Source organism: Pinus tabuliformis, chromosome 9, assembly GCF_031772625.1.
Source record: "Pinus tabuliformis cultivar Carrire ecotype Pingquan chromosome 9, CPIR1, whole genome shotgun sequence".
NCBI lineage: Eukaryota > Viridiplantae > Streptophyta > Pinopsida > Pinales > Pinaceae > Pinus > Pinus tabuliformis.
Window position 1 is genome coordinate 1,760,994,854 of NC_142307.1, and position 18,119 is coordinate 1,761,012,972.

Here is an 18,119-nt window from a genome sequence, read left to right on the forward strand (position 1 = left end):
AATTTCTCTTCAATATTTTATAAGCAAACATAGTCAAGAGAGCAAACTATCCTTGTAGATACTGAAACATCCAAAGAAGTCTTGATGCCAGATCCTAAGCATCCTGTGGCCCCTCAAATTGACATTTTATAGAGTCAAGGACTGTATGTTATGCAGCCCACACACTTTTAAGTGGAGCAGAACCTGAAAGCATGCAAACCTTAGCATTGTTGATTATCCCACACAATTGAAAGGAGGCTTTAATCCCATATACGTGTTGAGGATTATGAATTTAGTGATGGAATAAAAGTTGCAATGGAGCATTCCCCTTCCACTGCTCATACTATCCATGTACCAACAAGAGCAGTTCATTGAGCTCTTGTGTCAGGAATGCCTGATCCCCTTCAATCCCTTGGTAAAGTACAAATGCTCCAAGCCACCAAAGGAATTCCTTTAAACCCACCCTGCTTTCCCTGTAGAGAGATTTTGAGTAACCATCTCCAACATTTTATAGGCTACTTGAACAGCAAAGAGACACGAGTAATAGATGTGCCCTGCTGCTAGAATTCTAGCAGTAATTGTAACCTTCCTGGCAAGTAGAAGAGCAAAAATATTCCAAGCTTGAATATTTTTTCGAACTTTTCCATTATCCACCTCCACTAATTAGTGATATAGAGAAAAAAAGCATAAGGGAATGCCCAAACGACGAAAAATCTCCCTAAGTTTTATATTGTTTCATTAATGATTCAGCCAATTAGGTCAGTCATCTTGGACAATTAAAAAGACCTCAGTTTTTAGCACAGCCCATCAGAAAAGAGAAGTAAAAAGTGCAAATTAACAAAAGAAATAGCAAACAAATGTGGAGGAGCAACAACATTCTGAGCTTAAATATTAACCATGTAGTCCAATGGGGAGCAACAACAAGCACAATTAGGTTTTCAGATCCTATTTACAAGCGAGTCTCTCATATCAAATGAAAAATTCATGGATCCAAGTGACTAAAGAAAACAATGCAAAGACGTTACACACCTCACCTTTACAGTCTCTTCATCACATAAGTATGCACCAGCAACAATAGTATCCCGAATGTGGTTCTCAACAGAATCTGAAGGAGCAAAAACTGCACTAACACCGCCTTGTGCGTAATTTGTATTACTCTCATGTGATTCAGCTTTTGTGATGACTGCCACAGACCCATGTTTTGCAACTTCAAGGGCATATCTAAGACCAGCCACTCCACTACCAATGATAGAAAAATCAAAATATTTAATTGAATTGGCACTTGACTTGGATACATGAACTGCCTTTGGAGATTTTCTCTCTTCATTGTCTATGGAGGCCATGCAAAGCTGAGGGCTCTGAAATCGCATATTTTCAAATATCCCCAATGTATATCTGCAGTTCAATGGAAATCAATCAAGTTGGTTATGTATGTATGTGTCTCTTACAAGTTACAACAAAATTGTTAAGTACAGATAGAAAAAATTCAATGTATTAATCATCACACCTTATTACAGAACACTTATATTCATTAATAACTAGGGGACTACATCGTCAATGGAACAAGAAAGAAAAGTCGCCTACAAACTAGCACTTAGGGAAATTATCTTCCTATTCATTTATGTCCCTATGAATATTCAATATATGTATAACAGTACAATATTACATTAGATACACACCTTTCAATCCTTTTCTTATAGGTGAAGTTCTTCGGCGATGTCTGGGACAGTAGTGAAAGTTGTTTTTGCATTTTATTCCTCCCTGAGTGCATTGCAATGGATAACTGGCGATTGTTTTCCAGTACATGCTTTGCATTCATCATAGATAATCTGTACATCTCAAAATTATCAATTATATATAAAATCAAGAATGGGAAAGCAGAGACAGGGATCTGCAAGTTTTATGCACAAGCACCCTTAAAGAATCAAACACTTCAATTAGCATATCTGCCTTTATAACAATAATAATCGACAGATGCAGTACCACAGAAAGAAATTGTCACACATACTGGCAGAATTTTTAGGTTTAGTGTTTGTATGTAAACGTGCATGATAAAAGGAACTGGCATGATAAAGAATGGATATCCTCATAAGACATATCATAAAAACTTCCCCATCAGATTGAAAAGAATCAAAGCATCCATATGGAGGTCAATTTTTCTTTTCACTGCATTAAAAAATACTTTCTTTGGCTCCCTACAAAAGTTACAATCAAGAAAATAGTGAAACATGAATGATCTGAACAAAGCTAATTTAAATTCATTTCCTTTACATTAAATGAGATCTTCTATGTTTATTTTATGCATATAAAATAGCACAATGGATAGATAAATATCCTCAAGAAGACAGATCAAGAAAATTTCTCCCTCGAATATAATGGAATTAAGAAATTTAAAAGTGTGTGTTTTATCCAGTGTTTATTTCTTGAGAATTCATCAAAATAATTGCATTAAAAAATACTTTGCTTGGCTCCCTACAAAAATTATAATCAAGAAAATAGTGAAACCTGCGTGGTATGAACCAAGCTAATTTAAATTTATTTCCCTTATATCAAATAATATCTTCTAAGTTCATTTTATGCGTATAAAATAGCACAATGGAAAGATGAATATCCTCAAGAAGACAGATCAAGAAAATTTCTCCCTCGAATATAATGCAATAAAGGAATTTAAAAGCTTTTGTTTTATCCAGTGGCTATTTCTTAAGAATTTATCAAAATAATCTCTACATTTTCCAATTTACTCAATAAGGCACATTTTGGAATCTGATAAAGCATTGAACAGGAAGCACCTTGAGCAGAACTTGTTAGCAAGCTACCAAATTTTCCCTGCTTTTTTGAAAATGCATTTTATATTATATTATTGCACAAAGAATTGCCACATCGCTGAAAGCTGCAAGTAAATGCTAAATTGAATAGGCCTCAATCAACTACTAGCAGCTGAATTCATTAAAAAAGTACAGCTGAGGGAGTCAGCCAACCCACATATTATAGTGCAGATGGATTTGAAAGGTGCAGATTTGTGTAGTTTAGACTTCCAAGAAATCAACAAGTGGAAAATTACGGGCCCTTTTCCAGTGGCATTCATGTTAAAATTTGGGTACCAGAGGACAAGTGGTTCCTAAGGCTTTGATCTTTGGCCTAGGGAAAAGTGTCCAAATTTATTTGTACTTTTCTCCTAAAGTGATTTTATAAGTGGTAAAGTCAATTTAATTTAAAAGTGACTTTATAATTGGTAAAGACAATTTAATTTAAAAGTGACTTTATAAATAGTAAAGTTACATTCTAATTTAAAAGTGACTTTATAAGTGGTAAAGTTACATTCTAATTTAAAGGTGACTTTATTAAAATCAATGAAGAATTAGAAAGTGAAAAAGTGACTATGGAAATAAAAGGCTAAGTGGGTCTTTATTTAAGTGGGTGAATTAAAAAATAGAAAGTGAGAATTAAATGCACATTTATCCTTATCCCTAGATCTAAATGAATCTCAGCTATTAGATCTTAAGGTAACCCAAAAGGTCATTTAGAGAGTAAAAGGATAAGAGGAGAGAAAGATCAAATCATTCTTTCATGAGCATTTGAGAGGAAGAGGAGAGAACAAGGAGAACATTTTTTAGCAGTGAGGAAGTGAAGGAGAGCAGCAAGAAAACATTTCAACAAATCTGAGCAGCAGCATTTATTGGCACACATCCCAAGGAAAAATCGTACAACAAGAGAAAGGCACAAAAATCGAGGAAGAGGTATAGCAACAAAGACATGAATTTCGAGGCAGATTTGGGCACGATTTTCGAGGCAATCGTACTGCTGAAGTCCATACATCAAGTTCTGGGCACATTTTTCGAGGCAAGCCGTACAACATTTAATGTTATTTTATTGCTGGAAAAATTTTATTTTCGCTGTTTCTTGATTGGCACGATTTTCGAGGCAGAGTTCAAGCACGAAAATCAAGATAAGTTGTAATTTGTGGTTGTTGGAATTTTCACTGTGTATTTCAGTTTCTCTGTAAAAGCATTTTCAGAAATCAAGAAGAGCTCTCAAACTAATTTTCCCCAAAAGTTGTAGGGGGTTTTTCCATGGTCACATTGACCAAAAATCATTGTGTTATTTTCTGTGTGGCTGTCATAATTTCACTGTGTTTTATTTCTGCAATTTAAGCAGTTATGAAATCTCTAAATTTGTGCTCTCAGAAAATATTGTCATTTCCAGATTTTAGAATCTTTATCATGCTTGGATTTAAAACTAAATGCATAGAGTGATAAGGAAAACTGATAACCGGAGTGGGGGTTGAAATTTCTTCAATTCATTGAATAAGAAATAACAAATAATGATACCCACAAGGTGTACTCCTTCACGGATGGGTTTCTTCCATTACAATCAAACATAGTTTTAAAAACTGGCCAGTCAGATAGTCCCAGGTAACAAACCAATAGAACAACCCAGTTGGAAGACTGGTTTGTTGGTTAGGTACTGTTAAAATTGGCAACTAGGGCCAAACTCCATGTGGGTCATCTTATTAATGGAAGCTGTATTTTTCTTGGATCCTTCTCATCGAGAGGTGTAGGATTGATCTAAAAATCATCCGATTCCGATAAGTATTCATAAAGATACAAATTTATTTGTGTTACGGGACAATTCATCAAGGTCGGCCAGTAACCAAATAAACCCCACTTGTGCTCAACGTTTTAGTATAATAGAGGTGGCCTTCAAGTCATTTCAACACACTTGGGATCTCTTCCTCTCTACTTGTCTTTGGGTTTTAGTAGGAGGAGAGATCCTAAGGGATAACGCTACCCTAATCCAGAGGGCAGAAGCCGGAACTACCGGGAATAGCCGGAATTGCCGGAACTACCGGAACTGCAGGGAACTGCAGAACTGTCGGGAAAAGGCAGAACTGTCAGAACTGCGGGGAAAAGTTGGAATTGCCGTAACTGCCAGAAACTGTAGGAACTGCCGGAAAAAGCCAGAACTGCCGAAACCAGGGTTGCAGGAATCGCCCCCCCCCCCCCGCCGGATCCAAACCCGGAACCGCGGATCGAAGCGAAGCGTCCCGGAATCCAGGTCGGAAGCGCGGATCGGAGGAGGTGGCGCGGATCCGAATTAAAATTTCGATTCCTGGAATTTTGGTTGCGGCCGCCCGGAACCGCGGATCGGAGGGCGGTTCGGGCACTTGGTTGCGCCACGATTCCGGCCCGGAACCGCACGCCACCCGAGCGCTTCCGGACGCAACCCCGCGGCCGGATTTTGTTAACTTTGTTTTTTTTTAATTTGTTTTAACTTGTGACTAAACTAGCATGAGGGGGTGGGTTAGGTTAGTTTAGGGTGAGTCTAGGGTGACTTTAGAAAAGAATAAAGCCCCCATTCTCTTCTCATTTTCTCACTTTGAGTTTATGAGAGTTGGAGAAGAGAAGAGAGGAGAGGAGAAGAGAAGAGAGGAAAGGAGAGGAGAAGAGAGGAGAAGAGAGGAGAGCTTGGAGGAGTGAAGAAGGAGGAGCTAGGAGAAGGAGGAGGAGCTTGGAGCAAGAGCTTGGAGGACTTCATCTACAAGAGCTAAAGAGGTAAGTTCAAACCCCAAACTCCCTTGTTTTTTTGAAAAAAAAATTGTATTTTTCTCCTCCCTCTCCTACTCTTTCCCATTGTTTCTACTTGCTCCTTTATTTACAGGTTGTCCACCACCTATATCCATATTCCAAGATGGTGTTCTTTTGGCTTCTATGTATCATTCCACTCTTGGTTTTAATGATGGCAAGGGTGAGGAATAGAGGGGAAGAGGAAGGGGATGAACTTGGTCCTAATAGTAGTGACCCAATGTATGATGAGGAGGAAGGGTTTGAAGAGGAAGGGGATGAACTTGAAGAGGACACTGAAGCACAAGATGGGAAAGGTACATCAAATCCCTTGTGGAACTATGTGACCAAACTTGAAGGGGGAAAGGGTGGTGGATCTTACAAATGGATGTGCCCTCATGATTGTCATGGAGGAAAACCATATACGGGTTCATATACCCGTCTGAGGAGGCATTTTTGTGGGGTGCTAGAGAGTGATGAAAAAAAGGGTTCTGTGGGGGTAGCCATTTGCCCAAAAATTTCAAGTGAACAAAGACAAAAATACATCAAAATAGAGATGGTTGCACAACAAAAAAACAAGAAACAAAAAACTCATTCAGAATCAAGTGCAACCTCTAAATTTGGTAGTTGCCCATCTCCTTATGGTACTTCTGCAACCTCTGGAGGTAGAAAAACAATAGCGGATTTCCTTAATGTTACTGGGAGGGATGATGTGGATGGAAAGGTAGTCCGTTTTCTTTGTGCTTGCGGTGTACCATTCAATGTGCTTCGCTCTCCCTATTGGCATGACATGGTAAAGGCCATCAATGAAGCCCCAAAAGGATACAAGGCCCCCAACTATGAGAAAGCTAGAACAGTGTTATTAGAAAGAGAAAAAGCTAAGGTTCAAAGAGCTTTGACACGTTTTACACATGAGTGGGTGGATTATGGGGTATCCATTGTATCAGATGGGTGGACAAATATTAGAAACCAACATTTGATAAATGTTCTTGGTGTTTCTTCTAAGGGTGCAGTATTTATTGCATGTCATGACTCCTCCTCCATCAGTGCAACTGCACAAAACATTGCAGATCTCCTATTGAAATCAATCAAAGATGTTGGTCCGAATAATGTGGTTCAAGTGATCACAGATAATGCAGCAAATTGTAAGGCAGCAGGAAAAATTATTGAGCGTACTCATCCACACATCTTTTGGTCTGGGTGCCTGGTTCACACATTGAACCTTTTGATGCATGATATTGTGAAACACAAAGAATGTGGGTGGATTGCTGAGGTTTACAGGAAAGGGAAGCAGCTCATTAAATTCATCACAGGGCATACAAGGGTAAACTACTTCTATGGCACTTACTCCAAGTTGCAATTGCTTAAAATTGCAAAGACAAGATTTGCTAGTTATTACCTCACCTTTAGGCGGCTAGTGAAGGTGAGACAAGCTTTAACTAATCTGGTGTGTGCTGAAACATGGGATGAAATTAACCAGTGTACAGATGGTGCTACTGCTAATGTAGTCAAGGACACTGTTCTTGACACTTACTTTTGGTCACAGGTTAAATATGTTTTGCAATTCACCAAACCAATTTATTACATGATCAAGTTTGCAGATTCAGATCGACCAGTAATTGGGGAGGTGTATGAGCAAATGGATAGCATGTTGGGGCAGATTAAAGACATTGTTGAGCCTAGAGATACCACCTTGTACAATTATATTCGTGAAGAGGTGGAAAAGCGATGGGATATGCTAAATGTTCCATTGCATGCATTAGCATATGTTTTGACACCTAGGTACTATCATCCATCATGGCTTTCAAAACCAGCACCTGGGGGGGGAAGCAGGAAAAAACCACACCAAGATAAAGAGGTTCACGAAAAATATATGGCTGCATTGAGTAGATTAATCCCTGATAATGAGGAGGCTGCATTGGTACGGAGACAGGTGAGCAACTATACGCTCAACACTGGTCCATTTGGGAGCATGCATTCAATTGAAGATCGAGAGCATTTTTCTGCTCTTGAGTGGTGGAACATGCATGGAGGGCCTACTCCACTTCTACAGAGTTTGGCATTGCGGGTGCTATCACAGGTGGTAAACACTTCTTCTGCAGAGAGGTGTTGGAGCTCTTATTCTTTCATCCACAGTGTTAAAAGGAACAGGTTGAGTTTAGACCGGGCAGAGAGCTTGGTTTATGTTCATTACAACTTGCGATTGTTGTCCCATTACTGTGAAGATGCAAAGTCTAATAAAGACTTGGTGACTTGGGACAAGCATCCAGAGGAGCCCAATTTGGAGGATGGAGTGTTGCAACTAGAGCAATTAGAGGATGCTCTCATGGTATGTCCATTGTGGTATGAATTTTCCAATTTTCCCTTATAAAGCATTTCTCTAATTCATGTTTTTAATTTTTTTGTTAACTAGTGTTTTTTTTTTTTTGCATGAATTTTTTGAGCGATTCTAGGATGATGATGACCGTGTTGATATGCCACCACCCCCACCCCCATCTGGTCCTAGGTTCCATGGTTCAACACCAACAGCAGGGGGTTCTTCTTCATCAGTTCCAGTGCCACGACTTACACAGGGACCATCTTCTTCATTGCCACCACGTGGAGGCACGCCATCACGTTCTATTCGTGGTGGAAGGAGGAGAGATTAGTAGATATATTCACAATCTACTTCTTTTTGTCATAGTCTATAGATTACTCATTAGACTTGTAGACTTGTGAATTTGAATTTTGAACCTTTTTGGCTTGGCGGTGACCAAGTGACATATTTTGTAAACATTATTATTTGAATTTTGGACATGACAAATGTTGACAGTTGCTCACTTGCTAGATAAATCATAATATGCTCTATGTTTTATGTTTTATAATATGCTTAAATGTTTTATGTTTTATAATATGCTTAAAAATTTGATGTATGTTTGTAATAGCTAGAATATAGATGATTGTTGTACATACTAGTAACTACAATGGAATCATGGATGCCATATCTATCTTGATTTATGCAAAAATATGCATGTTTTCATGTCTTCTACAATTAATTTGGTATTTGGGATGTTTGTTTTGAGTATAAATGCAAAAAAATATATAAAAATATATATATATATAGCAGACGCTTCCGCGGACGCTTCGCTCCCTAGATTTTTGGAAAATGACGCTTCCGCGCTTCGCGCTTCCGCTTCGCTCCCGCTTCGTGCAACATTGGCCGAAACTGCCGGAAAAAGCCGAAACTACCGAAACTGCTGGGAATCGCCGGAATTGTCGGAACAGCCGGGAAAGCTGACGCAGAGGGCAGAAGCCAAGACTATTGGGAACTATCGGAATTGCTGAAACTGCCGGGAAAAGCCAAACTACCGAAACTGCCGGAATTGCCGGGAAAAGCCAGAACTGTCGGAATTGCCGGGAAAAGCCAAAACTGTCGGGAATAGTCGGAACTGCCGGGAAAAGCCGGAACTGCCGGGAATAACCAGAATTGTCAGGAACAGTCGGAATTGCCGAAACTGCCGGAACAGCCTGAGCATCTGTCTCCGAAGGAGAGCAGCATGCAAGCGACAACTAGCTAACATTGGGACAGTTGTATGGTACTTAGCAGCAAATACACCAAGCATGCAATGTTACAGCTAGCATGCAAGGGACAGCTAGCATACAACAGCAAGCATGCAAAGGACAACAAGCATGCTAGGGACAACAAGCAAGAAAGATGCAACCACCACATAGGTCAGTATGGCAACATGGTGAAGCAATGGCACATAATGCAGTACAATGATGGGTATAGTCATGATTAATGAAGCACGATGAGATGCAGCATGGTGAAGCATGGTGAGGTGCAGCATGATGATGAAATGCAACACAACGATAGGTGAAGGAGTCACCTTGGATAATCAGTTGAAGCAGCATGTCTTCAACTGATCTCATGTATCATCTTCTTAGAGATGATCTATGCTCTTATCTAGATATGTCAAAGTGTTGACTTCCGTTGTAAATGTACTATATCCCTCTCTGCTAAACTATTGAAGAACATATAAGAAGAATTGATCAAGGGTTTCCCCACATTGGGGTTTGTCCCTGGCTAGCGCCACATCTTGTGTCCTCTTGTCTTGGCTTGTCTTCTGCGATTTATGTTTATGTTCTATTTGCAATTTACTTTAATGCTGATGTGATTGCTAATCTGGAAAAGATATTGAGTTAACTGTGAAAATTGAAATAAATTGCTCTAAGCATAGAACATACCTAAAATTAACATGGTATCAGAGTTGAGGTGAAGACAATGCCCAAGCAAGAGTGAAAGAGCAATCACCGAAGACAGTTGGGAAAGGAAAAAAAGGATCAATGGATTCCTCATCCCTCTTCAAATTCACCAAGGGTGAAGTTGAAGCAGAGAATATTATCAGAATGGTGCAGCAGAAGTTTCTGATGGCCTACCTAAAGATCACTTCAATGGGAAGTCTGGATCTAAGGGTGGAAGGAAAGGCAGATGCCTTGGTTGTAATAAGTTTGGCCATTATGCGAAGGAGTGTCTGAGGTAGGGACACATCACTTGATGATGATAACAATCATTCTAGGGACATCTTCGATGATCAGAGAAATGACATGTAATGCAGGTCATCAAGGAAATGGCCGACTCTTCAGAGTAAGCAAGGAATCCCAGTGCTTCAAGGCACCTCATCGGATAGAAGGGTGCTCTCTCGAATTTGGTAGAGACGGAAACAACCGTGGGATTATACTTGGAGTCGATGCCACCTATCCCGGAAAGGGTGTAGGGAATGTTACCCCTCAATTGAATGAGGGTAACTCTATTCATTTACAAGAATCTCTTTTATGTACCTGATCCCAAGAAGAACCTGGTGTCCATTTCAGCAATGGAAGTCAAAGGTTACAAGGTGGCACTCATCGATGGAAAGGTATGTGTTTGAAAATAGAATTTTCAAAGAAGTTTTTGAGTTCAAAGTTGTATCAAGTTGCAGGAAGTCCACTGGGGACCATGTCAATTGACACATAGCACCGGAGGTCTATGAGTCAGATGGTGACAAGGATGCCTAAATTCAAAAAGAGCATGAAAGTACATGTCTGAGATGTACCGAAGGAAAATCTTACAAGGGGACCATTCCCCTCATGTAGCAGGTCCACAAGTTTGGAACAACCTGAGGGGTTTGAGATTGATGATCAGGAATCTCACGTATGCGGGTGGAAGAAAGCCCTCTATGGCTTGAAGCAAAACTCCCAGGGCATAGTATGAGAGGATTGATAGCTGTCAGATGAAGTTGCGATTCACTAAGAGTGAAGCCGATCCAAACCATTGTTTGAAGGTTGTGGATGAGAGACCTCTCATACCAGTTCCTTATGAGGACGACCTATTTCTGACAGGTGCAGACACTCTCATTTGCAGAAGTAACAGGGAGTTGGATTCCGGATGTGGAATGATAAACTGCAAGCTTGTGACTACCTCGAGGATCTTAACTTTCAGAAGTTATATGGTAGTGATGTCGGACCAGATTTGGGAAATGCCTCTGAGTTTCATAAACTCATTCACGTTGATGTTCTTGGTGAACTTTCGTCCGGACACATGTTTTGCAGTTAGCATGGTGAGCTCATATTTGGTTGAGCCTCACTAGATTGGTGCCAAGAATCTTCTGAGATATCTTCAGGGCACAACCTCTCATGGATTGAGATACACTGTCGGAAATATGAAACTGCATGATTATTTGAATACTGACTGGGCAGGCAGTGTGGAGGATCACTAGAGCGCTTCTCAGTGCTGGTTCTCTTTGGATTCTGCTTCGATATCATGGATGAGCAGGAAGCAGAAGTCGGTTGCTATAAGCATTGCCAAGACCGAATACATAGTTACGAGTATGATCTCGTGTGAAGCTACATGGTTGCAGAAGCTCTTAAGTGAGTTGTTTGTACACATGATGAATACCACTGTGATTCTCTGTGACAACCAAAGGGGGGATTCAATTATTGAGGAATCCCATATTCGATGATTGCTCCAGCAGATAGACATCAGATACTGCCTTATCTGGGATATGGTAAGTCGATGAGCGAGGAGGCTCCATCGCATTGAGACTGATGTACAGGTCGCAGAGATTTTGTCAAAGCCCCGGGAAAGGTCAAATTCGTGACTTTCTCGAACGACTTGGAGTCGTTCAGAGACCTTCTTATAAGGGTCCTGCATGTTGCATGCATTGAGCTCTGGGAGCTCTGGGGGGCTTGGGGTACTTACTGGAGCAACATACGACCACAGGGCGACTCACCCTCCCCTGGTGGTGCGCTATGTACAGGATGACAGGTTCAACCTTCCTCTGTGATACCCCGTGGCGACTGTGGAACAGAATGATTAGTTCTCCTGTGGGTCGGGATGATTAGTTCTCCCGTGGCAACTGTGGAACAGAATGATTAGTTCTCCTGTGGGCCGGGATGATTAGTTCTCCTGTGGCAACTGTGAAACAGGATGATTAGTTCTCCTGTGGGCCGGGATGATTAGTTCTCCGGTGGGCCGGGATGATTAGTTCTCTCGTGGTGACTGTGGGGCAGGATGATTCGTTCTCCTGTGGACAGGATGATTAGTTCTCCTGTCGAGGCATCCTACCCATGCAGTCTGGGACTCATGGGAAGTACCTCTCATCTGATCAATGAGCACAGAAATGGGGTTAGGGACCATAGTAGTACTATCGATGGACGCATCGTTGTATCTACCATACTCCCTATGCTAGGATGACCTCCATTGATCTGGGATCAATGAAACTGATCTGGGATTAGTATGAGTGGTTTGAGACACTCTCTTGTGATATTGATCTAGGATCAATGAAACTGACTTCGGGTCAGTAAGAGTGATGTGACACACTCTCTTCAGATGAAACTGACTTCGGGTCAATAGAGAATGGTATGAGACATTCTCGATCAATTCTTCTTCTTTATGGTTCAGCAGAGCTCAGCAAAGCAGTGCAGGGCACTCATGGCAGAGATAGTACAATCGGACATATGGATCAGCGGATGGAGTTCTCCCTAGTTGAGAGGGAGTGTTAAAATTGGCAACTAGGGCCAAACTCCATGTGGGTCATCTTATTAATGGAAGCTGATATTTTTCTTGGATCCCTCTCATCGAGAGGTGTAGGATTGATCTAAAAATCATCCGATTCCGATAAGTATTCATGGAGATATGAATTTATTTGTGTTATGGGATAATTCATCAAGGTTGGCCAGCAACCAAATAAACCCCACTTGTGCTCAACGTTTTAGTATAAATAGAGGTGGCCTTCAAGTCATTTCAACACACTTGGGATCTCTTCCTCTCTACTTGTCTTTGGGTTTTAGTAGGAGGAGAGATCCTAAGGGATAACGCTGCCCCAATCCAGAGGGCAGAAGCCGAAACTGTCAAGAATAGTCGGAATTGCCGGAACTGCCGAGAATAGCCGGATTTGCCGGGACTGCTGAGAAAAGCCAGAACTGTCGGAACTGCCGGGAAAAGCTAGAACTATTGGGAACTGTCGGAACTGCCGAGAAAAGCCAGAACTGTCGGAACTGCCAAGAAAAGTCGAAACTACCGGGAACTGCCAGGAAAAGCCGGAACTGCTAAAACTGCCGGGAATAGCCGGAACTGCTAGAACTGTGAGGAATAGCCAAAATTGTCGGAACTGTTGGAACTGTCGGGAATAGCCAGAACTGTCAGGAACAGCGGGAACTGCCGGAACAGTCGGGAAAGCTGACGCAGAGGGCAGGAGCCGAAACTGCCGGAATTGCCGAGAAAAGCCAGAACTGTTAAAACTGTCGGGAAAAGCCAGAACTGCCCAAAACTGTCAGAACTGTTGGGAAAAATCGGAACTGCTTGAACTGCCGGGGAAAGCCGGAACTGCCGAAACTGCCGGGAATAGCCGGAATTGCCAAGAACAGTCGGAATTGCCAAAACTATTGGAACAACATGAGCATTTGTCTCCGAAGGAGAGCAACATGCAAGGGACAACTAACTAACATTGGGACAGTTGTATGGTACTTAGCAACAAATACACCAAGCATGCAATGTTGCAGCTAGCATGCAAGGGACAGCTAGCATACAACAGCAAGCATGCAAAGGACAACAAGCATGCTAGGGACAACAAGCACGCTAGGGACAACAAGCACGTTAGGGACAGCCAGCACATAGGTCAGTATGGCAACATGGTGCAGCAATGGCACATAATGCAGTACAATGATGGGTACAGTCATGATTAATGAAGCATGATGAGATGCAACATAGTGATGATGGGTGCAGCTTGGCGCAGCACGGTGAGGTGCAGCATAATGACGAAATGTAGCACAACGATAGGTGGAGTCACCTTGGAGAATCAGCTGAAGCAGCATGTCTTCAACTGATCTCATGTATCATCTTCTTAGAGATGATCTATGCTCTTATCTAGATAAGTCAAAGTGTTGACTTCCGTTGTACATGTACTATCTCTCTCTCTCTCTATTGAACTATTGAAGAACATATAAGAAGAATTGATCAAGGGTTTCCCCACATTGGGATTTGTCCTTGGCTAGCGCCACATCTTGTGTCCTCTTGTCTTGGCATGTCTTCTACGATTTATGCTTATGTTCTATCTGCAGTTTACTTTAATGCTGATGTGATTGCTAATCTGGAAAAGATATTGAGCTAACTGTGAAAATTGAAATAAATTGCTCTAAGCATAGAAGATACCTAAAATTAACAGGTACCAAACCAACTGTTTTGGTACCTGTTTGTACTAGTAAGGGAGGTGAGTTACTACGCTGACACAACCTCCAAAGTCTAGTTATGGAAATGATTTTTCAATCTTTTTCAACTTCCTCAAAACTTAAAACGGATGACATCATTGCATTTTTCTTGTCAAGACCTTTCCAACGATAAAATTTGCTTCAATCCGACTCTCGGATCAAAAGATATGGCCATTCAAAGATTGGCCTATTAAATAGTACCACGTCATTTTGGCCTGCCACGCGGTCCCCACGTGGCTACCCCAGTCAGAGCCATGTCACTCCCCACATGGCGGTCCTACCCCAACTACCGACTCATTCATGTCCGGTTCACATTACACCTTTCCATGGTTTGCAAGACCCTCTTGATTGAATAAACATATAACATGTGTGGTGTGCAAAAGCAGGCCCCTACTTGGCCACATCACTGCGAAAATAAAATCCCGACGGGATTGCACCCAACACCAACAAAACTTGCAGAAGTATATGAACCAGGGTTATATGGACCTTCATGGACCCCTCTTCCACATGTTGTCTTGCTGTTTGTTACGGTCACACACTCGACTCTAGCATGCCACATCATCCTGTTGATTTGGGGTAGCATCGGATGTGTTCTAGCCATGAAAATTGGTGGAGAGGCTAAAGCACATGAGATCTCCAAGACCCAGAAATGGTTTGGACATATTCTAACCGGTTTGGGAGATATTAAAATAATTAATATTTTTAATGGAGTTCCTAAGTCTAAACTTAGGAAAAATAAAATATTAATGGGTATTAATATAAAACTGGGTTAGAAGGTTCCAAAAGTCACGGATCAAGCCAAATCTAATCTTATCTATTGATTAGAGATTTAATCTCGGTCATTGAAGGACCAACAAGAAAAGTATAAGAAGAGACTTAAGGGTTAGTTAGAGAACACAATGAGGGAAACTAGTCAGTTCGATTTCTGGAGTGGGGTTCGCTGAGAAATTCAAACTAGCGATCTTGAAAGCAGTAGGAGGCAGCAAGTACGGAACAGAGAGTCAAGATCAACACCAGAAGACCGGCGCAGAGGCAGAAGAGGCAAATGTAGAGGTAGCAGCAGACTGCGCAGTCACTAGAGGGCCTATGTGGGTGACGCAAAGAGGCCCAGGGCTGACGCAGACAAGTAGGGGCTGACACAAAGTGTCGGGGAGCTACGCAAAGGTCAGCCAGGCTGACGCTGGGACTAGGAGAAGTGCTAGAGAATTTTTCTCTCTATTGGGTAAGCCAGTTTGGCACCCTGTTGTACGAAAGAATTGTTGAATAATAAAATCCTCCCTTGATACACCGATTTTCCCACATTGGGTTTTTCCGAGGATTGTTGTCCAAAATAACAGTGTCGATGTGTTGATTCTTGTGTATGTGTTTGTTTCTAAATTATGGTGTGATATCTGCAACAAAATTTATTTTAATATTTATTGAAGGAATTTCATAAATAACTTATTGGAAATAAGTAGGCAAAGTAAATCAGATGTTGCAGTGATAGAATTTTCACATGGTATCAGAGCAAGTAATCAGAGACAGGAAGGGAAAATCAGTTATGGGTCGAGACCATGATGCGGAGGCATCCACGTCAAGAGACTCACATAGATTTTCAGAAATCTGCACAAGAGAAAGTGATTTCGATTTCTCTATGTTGGCTTCCAGGCTGGAAGAAGAAGTGGCTTGTATGACTAGTTCTGCATCATCAGAAGTATGGTATATAGACAGTGGAGCCTCTTGGCATATGACGGGAATCAAGGAATGTTTCTCAGATTATCGAGAAGAGAAGATGAACTTTCAGATTACCATGGGGAACAAGGCAAAGTGTACTCTAGTAGGGAGGGGTACCATAGTTTTTCAAATAGAATCGGGAGAACGGTTCCGTGCTACTAATGTACTGCATGTACCAAGATTGGGGATGAACTTACTTTCTATGTCGCAACTTCAAGGCAAGGGCTATGATGTCTTCTTCATCAAGGAGAAAGTATACGTCAAACACCCAAGCTGGAAAAAGAAAGTGCAGATCAGGATCAAGAGTAATAGGTTGTATAGATTACAACTAGAATCTCCAATGGCACTAATAAGCAGTCATGGAGACAAGGACTTGAACGAACTATGGCACAGAAGAATGGGACATTTGCACCATGGGGCTCTGAGAATTCTCAAGAGCACTGTAATAAGAACTCCAGATCTCAGTACGGAACGAGATGATGTATGCAAAGGATGTGCTCTACGAAAGTATGCCAAGGCAACATTTCCTATAAGTAAACACAAGGCCAAGAGTGTACTAGGATTGATACACTCAGATATATGCGGACCTATGTCCACTAAAGCTTTGAGTGGTGCCGAGTACTTCCTTACCTTCATTAATGATCACTAAAGGAAAACTTGGATTTATTTTCTAAAAACCAAGGACGAGGTTTTTTGTTGATTCAAAGAATTCAAGGCTCTGGTGGAGAATTTGACTAGGAAGAAAATAAAAGTTTTGCACTCAGATAATGGTGGAGAGTATGTCGATAAGGACTTCACTGATTTTTGCGCTAAGGAGGGCATCAGAAGAGAGTGGACATCTCCTTACAATCCGGAGCAGAATGAAGTAGCAGAAAGGAAGAACATGACTATTGTATAAGCTGTTAGGGCCATGATGTATGATCAAGATATGCCAAACTTCCTGTGGGCAGAAGCATGCAACACAGCAATCTATGTTCAAAACAGGACTCCTCATCGGGCGTTGGGCAAGATTACTCCAAAGAAAGTTTCACAGGGAAGACACCTGAAGTCAGTGATTTCAGGATATTTGGGAGCTTAGCATATTGCCGCGTACCGAAGGAAAAAAGGAAAAAGCTGGATCAAACTGCAGAAAAAGGATATCTAGTGGGATATAGCGAGAATGCTAAGGCATACAGAATCTATCTTCCAGGGAGCAAGAAGGTAGTGGTTCGACAAGATGTGAAGTTCATGGAGGACAGGACTTTCCGAAAATCTCGTGAGATGCCTTCCGAGGAGCAGTCAAAAGAGGAGTCATTGGTTAAACCTCTTCAACCAATGGAAGTAAAGAATTCTTCCTCGAATTAGGAAGATTCACAGGATGAGGAGGAGATAACAGAAGCACCTGCTGGCAGAGGAAGAACTAGCAGGGATGCAGAGGACTTCATTGGTGTGCCAAGAAACAATAAGAGGGAGCAAAAACAGCCAGATAGATATCAGGCATTACTAGCTCAAGATGGGGAGCTTGCCAGTTTCCAAGAGGCAGCTCAACATCAGGTTTCGCTAGATGCGATGGTAGAGGAGTACAACTACATAATGGTGAACAATGTCTGGGAGGTAGTGCCAAGGCCTCATGACAGATCAGTGGTAGGTTCGAGATGGATCTATAAGATCAAATACGCTGCAGACGACAGTGTTGAGAAATATAAGGCCAAGTTTGTGGCTAAGGTGTATGCTCAAAAGGAAGGAATTGACTACGAGGAAACCTTCGCCCCGGTAGGCAGGTATACATCTATTAGGACCGTGATATCTCTTGTAGCACAGATGGGGTGGGAGATTCATCAGATGGATGTCAAAACGGCTTTTCTAAACAGGGTGATAGAAGAAGAGGTATACATTGAACAACCAGAGGGCTTTGAGATTCATGAGAAGAAGTCTCATGTATGCAGGTTGAAGAAAGCCTTGTATGCGCTGAAACAGGCACCTAGAGCATGGTATGGTCGAATCGATGGCTACTTGCAAAAGATGGGATTTGTCAAGAGTGACGCGGATCCAAATCTCTACTATCTGGTTGCAGAGAATGAGTCGCTAATCTTAGTATTGTATGTGGATGATCTCTTTTTGACAGAATCATCCAGGCTCATTGGGGACTGCAAGAAGAATCTA

At 41.5% G+C, this 18,119-nt stretch overlaps 1 protein-coding gene across 4 annotated transcripts in view; it reads right to left on the reverse strand.

Annotated features, from left to right (window-relative positions):
• LOC149155814 (L-aspartate oxidase 2-a, chloroplastic-like) overlaps positions 1 to 18,119 on the reverse strand; it is a 142,190-nt gene that overhangs the window by 89,628 nt on the left and 34,443 nt on the right. For all 4 annotated transcript variants that reach the window (XM_089446036.1, XM_089446034.1, XM_089446035.1 and 1 more), the window contains exons 4-5: positions 1,659 to 1,808; positions 1,014 to 1,374 (exon numbers count right to left, since the gene is read on the reverse strand). In XM_089446036.1, the coding sequence (XP_089302162.1) occupies positions 1,014 to 1,374; positions 1,659 to 1,808 (511 nt within the window). The remainder of the gene's footprint in view (positions 1 to 1,013; positions 1,375 to 1,658; positions 1,809 to 18,119) is intronic.